The 14,919-nt window shown below is 54.2% G+C and overlaps 2 protein-coding genes across 5 annotated transcripts; both read left to right on the top strand.

The window, feature by feature from the left end:
* Nucleotides 1-15: 15 nt before the first annotated feature.
* On the top strand, nt 16-8,630 carry ESAM (endothelial cell adhesion molecule). 3 transcript variants are annotated; one of them, XM_027959686.2, is made up of 8 exons: nt 16-225; nt 3,679-3,875; nt 5,146-5,347; nt 5,509-5,664; nt 7,049-7,171; nt 7,461-7,587; nt 7,792-7,919; nt 8,159-8,630. In XM_027959686.2, exons 1-8 carry the CDS (start codon nt 156-158, stop codon nt 8,185-8,187), a joined length of 1,032 nt encoding a protein of 343 aa, XP_027815487.1. In that variant the 5' UTR covers nt 16-155; the 3' UTR covers nt 8,188-8,630. The 3 variants fall into 3 exon arrangements, with proteins under 3 accessions (XP_027815487.1, XP_027815486.2, XP_004019556.3); XM_027959685.2 differs by lacking the exon at nt 7,792-7,919; XM_004019507.5 differs by having other exon boundaries at nt 7,792-8,630.
* A 1,057-nt stretch (nt 8,631-9,687) lies between these two features.
* On the top strand, nt 9,688-14,881 carry VSIG2 (V-set and immunoglobulin domain containing 2). 2 transcript variants are annotated; one of them, XM_027959687.2, is made up of 7 exons: nt 9,688-9,781; nt 10,127-10,290; nt 11,077-11,284; nt 12,058-12,216; nt 13,144-13,263; nt 13,607-13,751; nt 14,696-14,881. In XM_027959687.2, exons 1-7 carry the CDS (start codon nt 9,721-9,723, stop codon nt 14,823-14,825), a joined length of 987 nt encoding a protein of 328 aa, XP_027815488.1. In that variant the 5' UTR covers nt 9,688-9,720; the 3' UTR covers nt 14,826-14,881. The 2 variants fall into 2 exon arrangements, with proteins under 2 accessions (XP_027815488.1, XP_042093967.1); XM_042238033.1 differs by lacking the exon at nt 12,058-12,216.
* Nucleotides 14,882-14,919: the final 38 nt, after the last annotated feature.

Below are 14,919 nucleotides of genomic sequence, written 5' to 3'. Positions count from 1 at the left end.
CACCAGCACACACTTGCAGAGACTCTGGCCAGAGCCGCCCTTGGTATCAGTGGCCCGATTCCCGCGTCCGTTCCAGCTGCCGGGCAGCCTGAACACCTGTCGGTCGGTGTGTCTCCGAGCCGGCGCCCCTCACTCCGTCGGGGCCAGGGAAGGCCATGATTTCCATGCCCGGGCCTCCTGCGACCAGCTTGCTGCGGGTTTTGCTTCTGGGGCTGACTACTCTGGGTGAGTGAAAGCCTGGACCTGGAGAGGACATGAGATGGGAGATGGGGTGAATCCCACCCTGAGGGGGTGGTTTGGGGCGCTGATGAGGAGCTGGGTGGGACAGGATCCGGACTCTGGCTCTTTCCCTCCCAGCACTTATACTTTCCCCTAGGTTGGGTGTCACTGGTTGGTGCTGATTTCTGTTGCCTGTGTTGGGGAACAGCCACCACTTTGGGCGCAGTATGTTTGTGGCAGGAGAGACCGTTTGTTGGAAACATTCCTCACCCTCACTCCCCACCTCCACCCGGCAGAGCCAGATGAGCTGAGCTGCTAGAGGAGACACTGGCTAAAGAGCTTAAGGACTTAACTCCAGCCCCCCTCCCAGCCCCCTGCCCCACACACAAGCTGATGTGCAAGAGCCCCTGGGGAATTCCCTGGTACCCCAGCTTGACTCATGCACCGACTTCACCTCAATTCCCAAGCCTGGATCCTCCCTCTGGCCCCCTCCTTCTGCTTCCTGCCCTGGGAATCAAGGGAGGTGCCCCCAAAGCTTGACCGTGAGGTCATGTAGGACACAGGAAGTGGAGGAGGGGTTCGAATGCCTAGAGGAGCAGAATTGTGACACCCCCCCCAAGAGGTCCATCACCCCTCGTTGGTTCCCTGAGCCAAAGGGACAAAGGAAATAGAGAGAAGGGCCTCAGAGAGTCAGAGAGGAAGGCCACCTCCTTGGGGCAAGTGCTTGAGGCCTGTGTGAAGACCTCCAGGAGCACCCAGAAGCTGGGGTGGCCCAGTCCAACATCTGGGAGAAAAGGACCCACAGAAAAGAAGCTCATTATAAACCATTTCACATGCTGCCTCCCAGGCTTTCTTGCCGTCTTTCAAGGATCCCGAATGAGGGTGAAGGGTGGGTTTGTCCGGCTCAGCTTTAACTCCTCATTTCTCTCAGGCTGGAAGTCTCCAGGGCAAATAAGGCTTGGAAAGAACCGTAGTGATGGAGACTGAGATGGGGACCATCAAAATCTCACCCGGGTGCTCTTTAGCCCAATCTGTGCTGCAAGGGTGTCAGGGCAGGAAGTATTAGGGTCCCCAGACAAAGTGGGGCTCAAGACCAGACTGCCAGCCCCTCTAGGCTTGGTGGCCTGCTGTAGGATCCCTCCGCTTCTCAGTCCCCCCTTTCCCAACTTCAGCTGTCTCTTTTCCTGCATTCTATCCTCAATTTCCCCATCCCCCTTCCTGCTGGGGATCTCTGAAGCAAGGCAGAAAAATTCAAGTCAGTGTCCAGGGCGTCATCTGATCATCTGTGTCTTTCCTGCAACCCATCCTTTTTCTGTCCGAGCTCTGATAACTCTGAGCCTCAGTTTTCACACTGAAGGTCCAGGCTTCAGCATCCCTACCTCTCCCCACCCCCCCACCCCACCCCCGCTGGGGATTGCCAAACTCTGGCTGGCCACTTGAGGGTTAAATGGTCCTCTGGATGGTCAGCACTTTGGGAGATACCGGCTCCACTGGGCTCTGCCCGACCGGGTTCTACCCGGAGGCCCTTATGCTCCCTCGCGGCTCAGCGATACTGCCCCTGGGGCGTGAGAAGCCCGCGGGGGGAGTTTCTCAGAGAAAGAGGGAGACTAAAAATAGTAGCCCTGGGGAGCCAGCCCAGAGCCCATTTTCGCTCTCCTTCGCTCTTGCCTGCTCCACAAGTTGGTCTGGAGAGGCCCAGAAGGGTCCCTTCCCTGCCCTGGGTTCCTTCACTCAGATCCGCCCGCCCCTCTTTCCTCTCCCTGTGGCACCTGGGAGCAAAAAGGGCTGAAGAATTGAGGGGTTTCTGGTCCGGGAATCAGAGCAGTGAGGCCTGGGGCCCTCTCCAGCTCCTAGCTGACCTGTGTCCAGGCCCCAGTGTATCCAACTTACTACTTACTGACTTACCCTGCCCCCTTCCCCTTTGTAAAGTGACATTATAAATGCAGGACCTGAGCGAGAGGCGCCTAGGGCGAGGCGGCTCACTCTTCTCCTGGGACCCGGGCAGGTTTCCGGCGGGAACTGTGTCTGGCCGCTGGGAGTGAGCTGCAGGAAGGCCCGGCTAGGGCCTGCGCCCCCCGTAGGCCTCTCTGGTGTCCCGGCCAGCCGGTCGGTCCTCAGCGGGCGGCAGGCTCCTTGAGTCGGAGGTTGTTTTCGCCTGCAGCGCCTCCGGTACAGCGGCGCCCTCCGCATTGTCTCCTGGCTTATCACCGGGCACAAGTTTCCTGCTCAGCCCTCAGGGACCCTGCCAGGAAATGGGGAGGGGGGTGCTAAGAAGGCCAAGGAATTGGGGTGAGGGTTCTGTAAAGACGCGCAACCAGGAAGCGGAGGGGGTGGCGCGCATCCTGGCCGGATCCGCTCCTGGGCCCTCAGAGGCCTTCAGCCGGCCTCTAGGAGGGTGGACAGCCCGGCCTGTGCGCCGCCTCTGTCTACTCGTCGGCCCCTGACCACCAAGCAGAGATGGCATCTCAGACTCCAGTGCAGACTGTTGAGGCCGAGGACTCAAAAGCTTCAGCAAGAGCCAGTTAAGGTCCAGAGCCACCAGCATCCTCAGGCCTGGCTTCGGACAAGTCCAAGGTTTTTCCCCTAAAGGACTTTTGATTGGGCCTCTCCTCTGCCTCTCCAAAGGGCAGTAAGGAAGTGCCTCTGGATGCCATGAGGCAAGCTCTGATTCGACAGTCCCCTCCCTGAAACCCATACCCCCGGCCACGTCCTGAAGGACAGCCACAGGCAGATGGAAGCTCTGTGCTTGATCAGTTTTGTACCTGATGGTCAGGGGACTTTCCTTCTCCTCCTAGCTCTGCTAAGGTTCCCAGAGACCTCAGAGTATCCCCCCATCTCCCCTGGGCCCCCAAAGGGCCTTTGAGAGGTTTCCTGTGGGGAGCCCACTTGTGGGGACCCAGCAGGAAGTCGTGGAGCCCAGCAGTCACTGGGCCGCACTGGGCCCTGGCCGCTCCAGTCTCTCTGGCTCGGAGTAGTTCTGAAGGAGCCGCGGGGTTAATCGGTAAATGATTAACCTTCCCGCTCCCCTTTGCCCATCTGGTGGAGAACTGCAGGAGATGGGAACGCTCTTGATCCTGACCCTGTCTTTCCTTCTTGGCTCATGCCCTGGGGAAATTGCAGGAGCAAGTGGCTTAAGTAGAGTGTAGATTAAAGGTATTAAATCCGCCCTTCCTCTTGGGTGTCTTCCCCTTCTCGTTGGAAATCTTCCCCGTCCACTTGGTGCTCTGAAATCTGTGCCTCTGAATACAAATAAATGTACAGACACGGTCCTATCCTTGCTACAAGCCAGCGGGGCTGAGGCTGGGGAGAAGATGCAGTGATGGACTCAACCATCGCAGGATCACAGCCCAGCGGGCCCTGGGCAGTCTTGGGAGAGACCCCTGAGAGGTTTGTCCTCTGCTGCCACCGCGCTGGGCAGGGTCCCAGGCTCCGCGCTCACCCTCCTTCTCTCCTCCCCAGCGTCCCCCTCGAGGGCCCAGATGGAGGTGCACGTGTCCACCAGCCTCACGAAGCTACAGGCGGTGGAGGGAGCGGAAGTGGTGCTCCCAGCGTGGTACAGCCTGCATGGGGAACTGTCTCCGACCAAGCCCAAGCCTTGGGAGGTGCCCACCGTGATGTGGTTCTTCCTAGAAGGGAAGGATAAGAATATGACCCAGGTGAGGGAACTTCTGGGCAGGAGGCTAGCTACCTACTAGAGGCGGGTCTGGGGGCTGCGGAGTGGGAGGGGGTTGGGGGAGGGAGGGGAGAGGAGTGGGGGAGTGGATTGGGAAGAGCTGGTGACCATGGGAGGGGTCGCCAGGGATGTCAGGGAAATGCAAGGTCCGTGTCAAGTTTTGTTTTGATCTTGGAGGCTTCCCCCCAACCCACCCATTTCTCCTTTTCCTAGGGTTCCCTAGAAACCCAGTACTTTGCTGGGTGAGGGGGAAAGTGGGGACTGAGGATACAGGAAACAGGAAGTTTCGGGCAGGTGTCACACAACTTTTAAAAGTTGAGTATCTTCCTGCTTTCACATTATCTGTCCTTTGGATGTGGTCATAGGCCACAGGTCACAGTAAGCCCACTCCCTGGATGATTATCTGCCCCCGCCCCCTGCACTCCTTTATAAACTCCTTGCGAGGCAAGGGTGGGTCTCCTCCTACAGTCTCTCACCTGTCCTCCTTTCCTGACATCAGAGGTAGATTTACCCAGAAGCCAGGGAAATGTCATTTTCAGAGCACCTTTTTTACATGGGCTCCCTGCAAGGTCCTAGGAAGAGTGTTGAGGGGGGAGTCATTTGATAAATAGGGGAAGAAAGCATATGAAATATGAAAGCAACTTAGATTGCAGGAGTGGGGCTGGGATTTATACACTGAAGGGGAGGGTCTTCAAGAAAAAGAAAATTTTATAAGATACTTTTTCTTTTTGGCTCTCCCCCTGCAGCCTGTTTCTTTCATATGTTCTCCCCTTGTTTATATGATCCCCTCCTGGTGGCTCAGATGGTAAAGAACCTGCATGCGATGCAGGAGACTCAGGTTCGATCCCTGGGTCAAGAAGATCCCTTGGAGAAGGGAGAATGTTTACCCACTCCAGGATTCTTGTCTGGAGAAGTCCGTGGACAGAGGAGCCTGACAGGCTACAGTCCAGGGGGTCTCAAAGAGTCGGACATGACTGAGCAACTAACACACATCCATTTTTGCATCTTTCTAAACACCCAAGTGGGAGATGAAGAAACAGCATCCAGGAAAGAGGACCTGTTCTGATGCAGAGGATTTGGGGCAGTGAGAGGGTGGCTAGGGAGACAGAGGTGGATGGAGAGCTGATACAGGTTAGAGAGGATGGGGCAAGTAAGGGGTATTTGAGGACCCCCAGTTTGGGGGAGGGGGACGAGCTGAGCCCTGGGCACAGAGCAGGCATGTGGTGATGGGGAGGTGTTGTTGCCCCCACCAGGTGTTGACATACATCGGTCAGGTCACAATGAGTGAGCCTCGAGCATCCCTGGTCTACTCCATGCCCTCCCGGAACGTGTCACTGCGGCTGCGGGACCTGCAGGAGAAAGACTCTGGGTCCTACCTCTGTTTTGTGAACTTGCAAGACAATCAAGGCACTGTTAAAGGTCAAAGCAGCAAACATTTAGAGCTGGATGTGCTGGGTGAGCAAGAGGCTCCCATGGGAGGTCGGGCAGGCCTCTCCCCCAACTGACTGAAGGGGAAGGTTGGGGGAGGGACAAACGGAGTGACAGAGGGTCCATGTGTGGGAAGGGGAGCTCTTGGTCCCCTGATAGGAGTTTTTAACCTGTCTCCCCTCTCCCAGTCCCTCCGGCTCCTCCATCCTGCCATCTCCGCGGCGTGGCCCACGTGGGGACCAACGTGACCCTGAGCTGCCAGTCCCCAAGGAGTAAGCCCACTGCCCAGTACCAGTGGGTGCGGTCACCCCCATCCTCCCAGGTTTTTTTTGCACCTGTTTTAGGTGAGGGAATTTCTGAAGACAAATGAGAGTGTGGCTGGGGTAGAGGAATGATGAGGGCCAGATGGACTGGGGGGCAAGGGGCGGCAATGCTGAAAAGCACTGTGGTGGGGACGGGGGAAGGAGGGTGTGGGGAGGGGGCTGAAGAAAGAGGCCTGCCAGGCGCAGACAGGTGCTGAAGACCATGCCACTCAAGGGACGCTGGGGCTGGAGGCTCCGCCATTCACTGCATGTGTGACTTGGTGGCTGTTTCCTTGTCTGTAAAATGGGAGTATCAATAGCCCTGACTTGAGCACACCAGCTGGCTCAGTGGTAAAGAATCTGCTGGCCAACACAGGAGACACAGGAGAATGGGGGCTTGCTCCCTGTCTGGAAGATCCTCTGGAGGACCCACTCCAGCAGTCTTGCCCAGAGAATCCCATGGACAGAGGAGCCTGGCAGGCTGCAGTCCATGGGGTTGCAAACAGTCGAGCATGCATGCCTGAATGCCACTATAAAAAACACTTGGACGCCACTGGAACTTTTTTTTTTCAATTTATTAAGATTATTGATGGAACAATTTTAATATTGTATACCAGATGCTTTGGAAGAATTATTCTTAATTTATCAGCTGTGGTAAAGGTATTGCAGTAATGTGGGACAGTATCCTTATGTTTTGGAGTTTCATGCTGAAATGTTCATTTTAAAAGATCTTGAGAAAAAGAGAAAAAATGGAATAAGTGTAGCAAAATGTTAGCAAGTATGGGTATATGGGTTTTCATTTTGTTCTTCCTTCTACTTTTTATTTGACCATTTTTATAATAAAACGTTTTAAATTTTTTTTTTACGTAGGCTTACATAATAGGTTTGTTGTGAGACTTTTATATAAATTAGTACATGTAAAGAAATTAGTCTTTGGTGAAGAGTAAGCAGCCAATAAACTTTAACTGTTAGAATCATTAGATTATTTCATACATTCCTTTCAGCACCATCAGTTAGGTCATATCACCCCATTTTATAGATGAATAAATTGGGGACCAGAAATAGAAAATAACTTTCTTAAAGTCCCATGGCCTGTTCTGGATGCCACGTTTTCTAATTCCTCGCTCAGTGTTTTTTCTCTCTCACTACTCAGAAATAAAAGTAAAAATCGGGTTTTGGCCTTTCTGGGCATCACTTCCTCTTTAGCCTTCTTTTAGATATCGCTTGGGAACACTGAGTGGTGGAAATGGAAAAGAGTATTGAGCTAGCAGTTTGGCAACTGGCCATCACACCTTTACCTTTCATCAGGGATTCAGATAGCTAAGGCTCCCAGAGAGTCAAACTAGACGTTCCAGAGGAAGGGCAGGGTGATTTTTTATGGGAAAGGGGATCGATCCTTGGACTGATGGCCAAATTGTGTCCACAGATGCCATCCACGGGTCTTTAAGCCTCAAAAACCTGTCCACTTCCATGTCTGGAGTGTATGTCTGCAAGGCCCACAATGAGGTGGGCAGTGCCCAGTGCAATGTGACCCTGACTGTGAGCACAGGTCAGTGAGGGGTAAGTGTGGTTAAGGAGATTGATCAGTGGTGGGGTGGGTCAGCAAGAGAGGGGAGGAGGGCTGTCTGCGGAGGCCTCTCGTTGTAACAGGACGAGGTGCTTGTCCTGGTTACATGTTTGTGCAGGTGTTTGGTCAGTGACCACTTCCTGCTCGACAATCACCTTCCTTTTAACAAAGAGAGAAACTAGGTATGGTGGCAGTGGGGCAGAGGGGCAGTGGGATTGGGAAGGGCCAGGGAATGGCTGAGAGTCCGCCTCTGACAGTAAGGTTTTTCCAGGGCCCAGGGCTACGGTGGTTGCCGGAGCTGTCGTGGGCACCATGGTTGGACTAGGGCTGCTGGCAGGACTGGTGCTCTTGTACCAACACCGAGGCAAGGCCCTAGAGGAGCCGGCCAATGATATCAAGTAAGTGTCCCTCGTCTCTGCCAAGAAGAGGGCTCTCCTTGGGGATTCAGGGAGCTCCCATCTAAGGTAGGAATGGGCAGTGGCTGAGACATCACTTCTGTGGGCAGATTTTAAGGGAGGAGAGGTGAGAATAAGACAAAGCATATGGAAACTCTCCTCTCCTCCTTCCACCTTCTGACCTCTTATCACTTCTCTGATGACTAGGGAGGACGCCATCGCTCCCCGGACGCTGCTCTGGCCCAAGGGCTCAGACACAATTTCCAAGAATGGGACCCTTTCCTCCGTTACCTCGGCGCGAGCCCTCCGGCCACCCCAGGGCCCTTCCAGGCTTGGTGCATTGACCCCCACACCCAGCCTCTCCAGTCAGGTCCTGCCCTCGCCAAGGCTGCCCAGGACAGAGGGGGCCCACCCTCAGCCAATATCTCCCGGCCCTGGGGGGGTCTCTTCCTCTGCTCTGAGCCGCATGGGTGCTGTCCCCGTGATGGTTCCTGCCCAGAGTCAGGCTGGGTCTCTGGTGTGATGGCCCAGCCACTCGCTGGCTAAGCCATTTGGTTTTTCTCCTTCCTGCAAGGTTCGGACACTCCTGGCACAGAGGCCTGAGATTGGGAGGGTGGCCGCCTTCCAGACCGCTGGTCCTCCACCCTCACCTTTCTGAGGCTCAGTTGAAACCCAAGTTTCCAGGAAGTAGGAGAAGAGGAAGTGGACCTGGGATTAAGAAGCGCTCCCACCCCTGGCTGTCTCTAAGTCTGCAGTGGGATGCTGCTGAAATTGTTACCGCTGCCTCCCCTCCAACCCCCAGGCCTGGTGGGGACCACCAGTCAACCAGTCCTCCAGGCCTCCTTGGTCTGTACCCCACCCCACCTAACCTCATCCTTCACTCCCCGCTCCAGCTCCTTGCATTAATATAACCTACCCTGCTGGCTTGGTTGGGTTTTGCTGGGGCAGGGGATAAGGAAGATATTTTTTTTTCAACTAACTTGAAATGCATGGTTTTGTTTTTATTTCGCCAACTTCAATAAAGATATATTGTGTTTGTATGGAAAGTGAGAGTCTAGTCGCCTTTTCAACTTGGAATTCCCAGGGAGAAGCTGACTCTCGGGATGATGCTAAGAGGATGGTACCCAGACTGTGGACCCAGCAGGGCTTCTGCACACAGCCGACTTGGCTTACTGGCTCAGGATAGCTTTTCTAGAGTCTTTACAAGGGTCGTGTGCTGTCAGATGGTGCTGGAGAGGCACAGAGAACCTGGGGAGCGGGGGTGTTGGGGGGTGGGGTGGGGGGAGGTCCTAGCTCACTTTGAGCAGCAAGAGGATGAAATTGGTGACTTTCTGCTGGAGCTCACAGCTTGGGTGCCTGTGCACTTAATCTTCTGAATCTGACCCCTCCTACCCTTTCCCAGACCACTGAATCCTTCCTGTCCATCCAGCAGTGACCGCCGGTACTGAGGCAGAGCCAGACACAGGATGTGGGGCTGGAGTGTCCACACCAATCCTGCCACACCCTTTCCTACACAGGGCGGGGGCTTCTCTAGACCTCAGTTTCTCTGCCCATGTAATGGTTTGGCTCTGGGGCGGGGGCGGGGTTGTAGTTTCCATGGAGACTCCTGTCTCAACAAGGGATGCCAAAAGGGCCAAAGAAGGGGTCTCAGGGGAGGAAAGGATCTCCGAGGGCCTCAGAAGGAACAAGACTCTATGAAGGAGTGGAAGGGGGTGATGGGGTCTTAGCCTGGGGTTCAGGCTCACAATAGGAGACCCTGACATGGTGACATCATCTCAGGTTATCAGGATGCATCTCTTTTCCTCCAGGGTCTCTTTCCCTTCAGAGCTCCCATTCTGATCCCTCCCCTTCCCTGGAGTGCCCACCCAATCCCAAACCTGGCACTCCCCACCCCTCACACCTGACAGCTTCAGAAATTGGGGAAAAGGGGACAACAGAAGGGGGTAGGGTGAGAATGAGTCCCTTATTGGGCCTGGAGGAGGGAGGAGCCCTTCCTTACCTGAGGGCCCGGCCTCTCCCCTTGTTTGCTCTGAGATAGCCAGTCTCGCTCGGCCCAGCACCAGCAGGCTGCTCGGTGGGCACTCCCTTCCTTCTCCCAGACCCAGACACTCAGACAGACCAAGAGTTGGCAGGACGATGGCCTGGCTCCCAGGGTGCTTCCTCTGCAGGTTCCTGCTGGGCTGGGTCGGCTGGAGTGGTGAGGAGGGGGCTGGAGGATGGGGATGAGAGCGGCTGGACCGGGGAGGGGACATGGAAGGCTGCTGGGAGGGTCGAGGACAGAGGCTGGAGGACAAGTTGGGCCTCTTTCGGGAGGGTTTAACCAGCACCCAACTTCTGTTTTTCTTTTCCTAACAAACACACCCTGGGACCTGGCCCAGTCTTGGTCCTTTCACCCACCAACCTGGCGGGATGTGGGCTCCTCCCTCCCGGAAACCTCAGGTTTCGGAAAGGGAGGCATAGAGAGGAGGGAGCTGAGCCCTGGCGGAGGGAGGACAGGCAGAGTCATCTGAGCCCTACCCCCGCCGGTCTCTGGCACCCCCAGCCCCCGGGTTGGCCGTGGAGGTGAAGGTGCCCTCCGAGCCCCTGAGCGCACCGGTGGGCAAGACTGCGGAGCTGACCTGCAGCTATAGCACCTCGGTGGGAGACAACTTTGCCCTGGAGTGGAGCTTCGTGCAGCCTGGGAAGCCCGTTTCCATGTCGCAACCTGTGAGTTGGGGGCACCTGCGCAAGTGGGGGGCCTTCCTGCCTTTGGTGGACTTGACAAAGAGAGGCAGGACCAGGGGACCCACCTAGGATGAGGGCAGGGGATTAGAGACAGTGCATTCATCAGAGGGGATGAAAATACTTGGAGGAAAAAAAATCAGTGGACTCTTTCTAGATCTTATTAGGAACACAGTCTGCATGACCCTGTATCACAAACACAGTCCTGCAGTTTGTAACTTCCTCCCCCATAGTTGGACTTCCCTGGTGGCTCAGTGATGAAGAATCTGCCCCGCTAAGGCAGGAGACCAGGGTTTGATCCCTGGGCTAGGAAGATCACCTGTAGGAGGAAATAGTGCCCACTCCAGTATTCTTGCCTGGGAAATCCCATGGACAGAGGAGCCTGGTGGGCTATAATTCATGGGGTCATAAAGAGTCAGACAGGACTTAGCCACTTCCCTATGTGAGTGCAGCTCCAGTGTCAGTTCATAAACTCACAGAGGCTAAGCTGTTGTGATTAAAAGCAAGATAAAATGCTGCCCCTTCCAGGAATATTTGCTCTCCCTCCCCACCTCCACCCCTGGATTGCATAGCTGAAAGCAATGAATCTAGTTCATTCCACACCTGGGAAGGGATGATATCTGGGGACAGATAGGCCTTTACGGTTCTGCTACAGAGTATCAGCTTCCCTGGCTGCTTTAAGGGAAGGTCTCTTATACCTGCTTTGAAGGACTGTAGAGTTGACACCAGGTGGCAAAAGGCACATACCACTTGTCTTCTGCTTCTCCCCAGATCCTGTACTTCACCAATGGCCAGCTGTATCCAACGGGTTCTAAGGCAGAGAGGGCCAGCCTGCTTCAGAACCCCCCCACAGGAGGAGTGGCCACCCTGAAACTGACCGATGTCCGCCCCTCAGACGCTGGAACCTACCTCTGCCATGTTAACAACCCGCCAGATTTCTACACCAATGGGTTGGGGCTAATCAACCTTACTGTGCTGGGTAAGGCAGGCTAGGGACCCTCCAGCCACCCACATTACCTGAAAGATTGCACCGGCCTTGCTGCGTCTCCCCTATCCTGCTTTCTAGCCCAAGCCCCTAACTGCACGAGAGAACTTGAAGAAAAATACCCCTTCCTAAAGTTGTCTAATCTTACCCCTGCTCCACCCTCCTCCTTCAGTCCCTAGTAAATCTCTCCCACAGATGGGGATTTGAGTCATCCCCCAACAGCTCCATCTTTAGGGGAACCTCCTATTTGCAGCTAGATTCTGTTCCTCTAGGTTAGCAGCAGAGAAAAGGTATGGCCAATTAAAGGAAGAAGGCACTCCATCACTAAGCAATAACTTCCTGTTCAGAGTATCCATCTCACCTCAAACTAGAGCCTGATTGGAGATGAGCAAACAGAAGAAACTATTAAAGGGGCTGGGGATGTTGAGATGGAAAAGAGAAGACTTAGGTGGTGGTGTGTAACAGCTGCAATCAAATATCTGAAGAGCTGTCTTATGGAGGAGTTTTTTTTTTTTTTTTTCTTTTTTCTTTGTGGGCCCAGAGAGCAGGAAATGGGACCAATGGGAGGATATCATATTAACACAGATTTGGCTTGACATGAGGAAGAATTTTCTAACAATCAGAATTTCCAGTAGTGGAAATTCCTGGAGATGAGGTGGTGCGTGAACAGAGGTGGACCGCTAGGTAGTAGGAGTATTAAAGCAGGAAGCCTAGCACTTTGTGGAGGTGGAGCTAGAAGAAAGCTAAGGTACTTGTGATTTTTGCAGTGCCCCCCAGTAGACCCTCATGCAGTCAGAGTGGTCAGACCTCCGTGGGGGGCTCTGCTGCGCTCAGATGCAGCTCTTCGACGGGAGCCCCCAAGCCTGTGTACAACTGGATCCGCCTTGGAGCTTCTCCTACACCTTCCCCAGGCAGTATGGTGCAAGGTAAGGGTCCAGGCCACCAAGGAAGGTGGGACTCAGAGCCTGGGCAGATCTGGCCTCTAAACTCCACACAGTCACAGTACAAGTTCCATGTCTGCAGCTATGAGACACGTGGCTACATCTTTCCCTTACTTCTTCCTTGGCTGCCTTTACTGTTCCCTCCTGTCTTCCTGTATCATCTGCAGCTGTGTGGTCCTGGGAGCATTTCTCAAGCTAGACATATTTCTGATATCCTGGAAGACAGTGGAAGGCAGGGGGTATTCTGTGACTCCCACTTGTCTGTTTTGGGGCTTTGGGTTCCTTGTAGATATCTTAATGGTCATGACTCATTTCCAGACTTCCTAGAGAGGAAGCCAAGGCAGAGTAGCAAGGACTGGCTAGACTCTCCTTCAGGGGATCACATAGCTAGCTAAGAGCCTTGGCTTCTCAGCCTCCTCATGCTGGCTCCAGTGCCCTGGCTCCCCTCCCAACTCCAGCAAACCCCTTTACCCATGCACAAGGCCCCCAGGTCACCTCCCGATGTGTACTCTTCCTTGTAAAGGGAAGGTAAGCAGCTTAGAAGAGCATTTGGGTCAGCTTAGAGCCCACTCCAGAGGACACAATTTCTAGCAATCAAACTCTTTCCACCAACCAAGAACCTGACATCAGCCAGTAGGCAGCCCACCCCAGTTCATGTGTGCCATTTCCCCTTCCCTGAAAAGGCAGCTGTGTAGAGTGAAAAGAGTGCAGAAGTTACGGTGGTTTTGACACTTCCTCTCTGGGTCACCTTGGACAATTACTTTCCTTCTCTGAGCCAGTTTGCCCACTTATAGAACGAGGTTAGTTCCTTCCTGATGGGATTGTGGTAAGGATGAAGTGAGATATGCTTTTGTCACAGTGCACCTCACTGTGAGTTGAATAAGTGATGGACACTTCTTCCTTACTCTCTAGATGAGGTGTCTGGCCAGCTCATTCTCACCAATCTCTCCCTGGCTTCCTCGGGCACCTACCGCTGTGTGGCCACCAACCAGATGGGCAGTGCGTCCTGTGAGCTGACCCTCTCTGTGACTGGTAGGGAATGCTGGGCAAAGGCTGGGTTGGTCTGCCTGGGTAGGGGGTCAGTGTGAAGCCATCTGGGGCATCAAGGAAGGTCTGCTGCTATGACGATCATGTGTCTCCTTGTATGTGTGCTAAGTCACTTCAGTCGTGTCTGACTCTTTGCGACCCTATGGACTGTAGCCCCCAGGCTCCTCTGTCCATGGGATTCTCCAGGCCAGAATACTTGAGTAGATTGCCATGCTCTCCTCTAGGGGGGTCTTCCCGACCCAGGGATTGAACCCAGGTCTCCTGCACTGCAGGCAGATTCTTTACCATCTGAGCCACCAGGCATTTATCTCCTTACGTGTCTCCTTAGACCCTTCCAAAGGCCGAGTGGCTGGGACTGTGATTGGGGTACTGCTGGGTGTGCTGTTCCTGTCCGTGGCTGTGTTCTGCCTGATAAGGTTCCAGAAAGAAAGGAGGAAGAGGCCCAAGGAGACATTCGGGGGGAGTGACCTACGGTGAGCAGGAGGGCTGAGGGCTGGTCAGGGTGGGAGGAAAGGGCTTGGGTTGAGTTGGTGACTGCAGCTCTCACACTCTGACACCTTCAGGGGTGTTTCAGGGTGAGGGGCATGGCTCAGCCCCAGGCTTTGGTTGTGCTGTGGGTGCAGTGCTGCGCGTGAGTGAAGTGTGCAGGGTGGAGGGCTTGGTTCATGAGCTACCCTCTCGCTCCTAACACTTAGAAGAATGTTTTGCTTTTCACCTTTAAGGAACTTTTACATTAACAGGCTGCGGAGGCTGGGAGTTGTTTGTCCTAAGCTCTCAGCTGAGTCTAGTTCTTCTGTGTGGGGCAGAGAGAGGTAGTAAGGAAAGGAGAGGCAAAAGCTGCCTGTCATTACCTTCAGCTGTCAGCTGTGGGGTCCAGAATCAGGCATCATTTCTCCAAGTGTGGTCCTCACACTGGGAGAGTGCCTATGTGCTAAGCTGCTTCAGTCCTGTCCAACTCTTTGTGACCCTATGGACTGTAGCCTGCTGGTCTGTCCTCTCCAATCCCTCCTCTGTCCATGGGAATCTCCAGGCAAGAATACTGGAGTGGGTTGCCATGCCCTCCTCCAGGGGATCTTCTCAACCCAGGAATGGAACCTGTGTCTCTTATGTCTCCTGCATTGGCAGGTGGGTTTTTTTACCACTAGCACCTGGGAAGCCCAGTCCTCAGATTACCTGAACTAGGAGCTTATTAAACATTCAGATTCAAGCCACTTCCTATTCCTCCTGAAACAGAATCTGTGTGTGTGTGTGTGTGTGTGTGTGTTGAGGGGAGCGATGGGGCCTGGAATCGTCATTTCAACCAAAATTCCAGGAGGATTCCTACGCACAGTAAAAATGAGAAGTCCCTGGGATAGAGGATGGGTGTGCTCTGAGGGATGCACCCAGCTTTCACTGAGAATTGCCTGTACCCCATCAGGGAGGACGCGGTGGCACCTGGGGTTTCTGAGCAACCTTTGGAAAGCGAAGATTCTAGCAATGGGCTCCTGGAGAGGCCCTCCTCTGCCAGCACGGTGACGACCAAGTCCAAGCTCCCTATGGTTGTCTGATTTCTCTCCTGATCCCTGAGGGGGAATATCAGAAATTAAAGTTTTTGGGTACCATACTGTCTCTCTCTTCGTTCTGCTGGTTTAGCAAATTCCT

The sequence above is a fragment of the Ovis aries genome, chromosome 21, assembly GCF_016772045.2.
Source record: "Ovis aries strain OAR_USU_Benz2616 breed Rambouillet chromosome 21, ARS-UI_Ramb_v3.0, whole genome shotgun sequence".
Taxonomy (NCBI): Eukaryota; Metazoa; Chordata; class Mammalia; order Artiodactyla; family Bovidae; genus Ovis; species Ovis aries.
The sequence above is the reverse complement of the archived record's forward strand: the minus strand, read 5'-3'. Positions and strand labels throughout refer to the sequence as shown.

What these genes read in the sequence shown, in the direction of transcription:
- VSIG2 (XM_027959687.2), top strand. Translation starts at nt 9,721, where the DNA reads ATGGCCTGGCTCCCAGGGTGCTTCCTCTGCAGGTTCCTGCTGGGCTGG. An exon ending in GGGCTGGGTCGGCTGGAGTG is followed by an intron (nt 9,782 to 10,126) that starts GTGAGGAGGGGG and finishes TGGCACCCCCAG; the next exon opens with CCCCCGGGTTGGCCGTGGAG. An exon ending in CCCAGGCAGTATGGTGCAAG is followed by an intron (nt 12,217 to 13,143) that starts GTAAGGGTCCAG and finishes CTTACTCTCTAG; the next exon opens with ATGAGGTGTCTGGCCAGCTC.
- ESAM (XM_027959685.2), top strand. Translation starts at nt 156, where the DNA reads ATGATTTCCATGCCCGGGCCTCCTGCGACCAGCTTGCTGCGGGTTTTG. An exon ending in TTTTTTTGCACCTGTTTTAG is followed by an intron (nt 5,665 to 7,048) that starts GTGAGGGAATTT and finishes TTGTGTCCACAG; the next exon opens with ATGCCATCCACGGGTCTTTA. An exon ending in GAGCCGGCCAATGATATCAA is followed by an intron (nt 7,588 to 8,158) that starts GTAAGTGTCCCT and finishes CCTTCCTGCAAG; the next exon opens with GTTCGGACACTCCTGGCACA.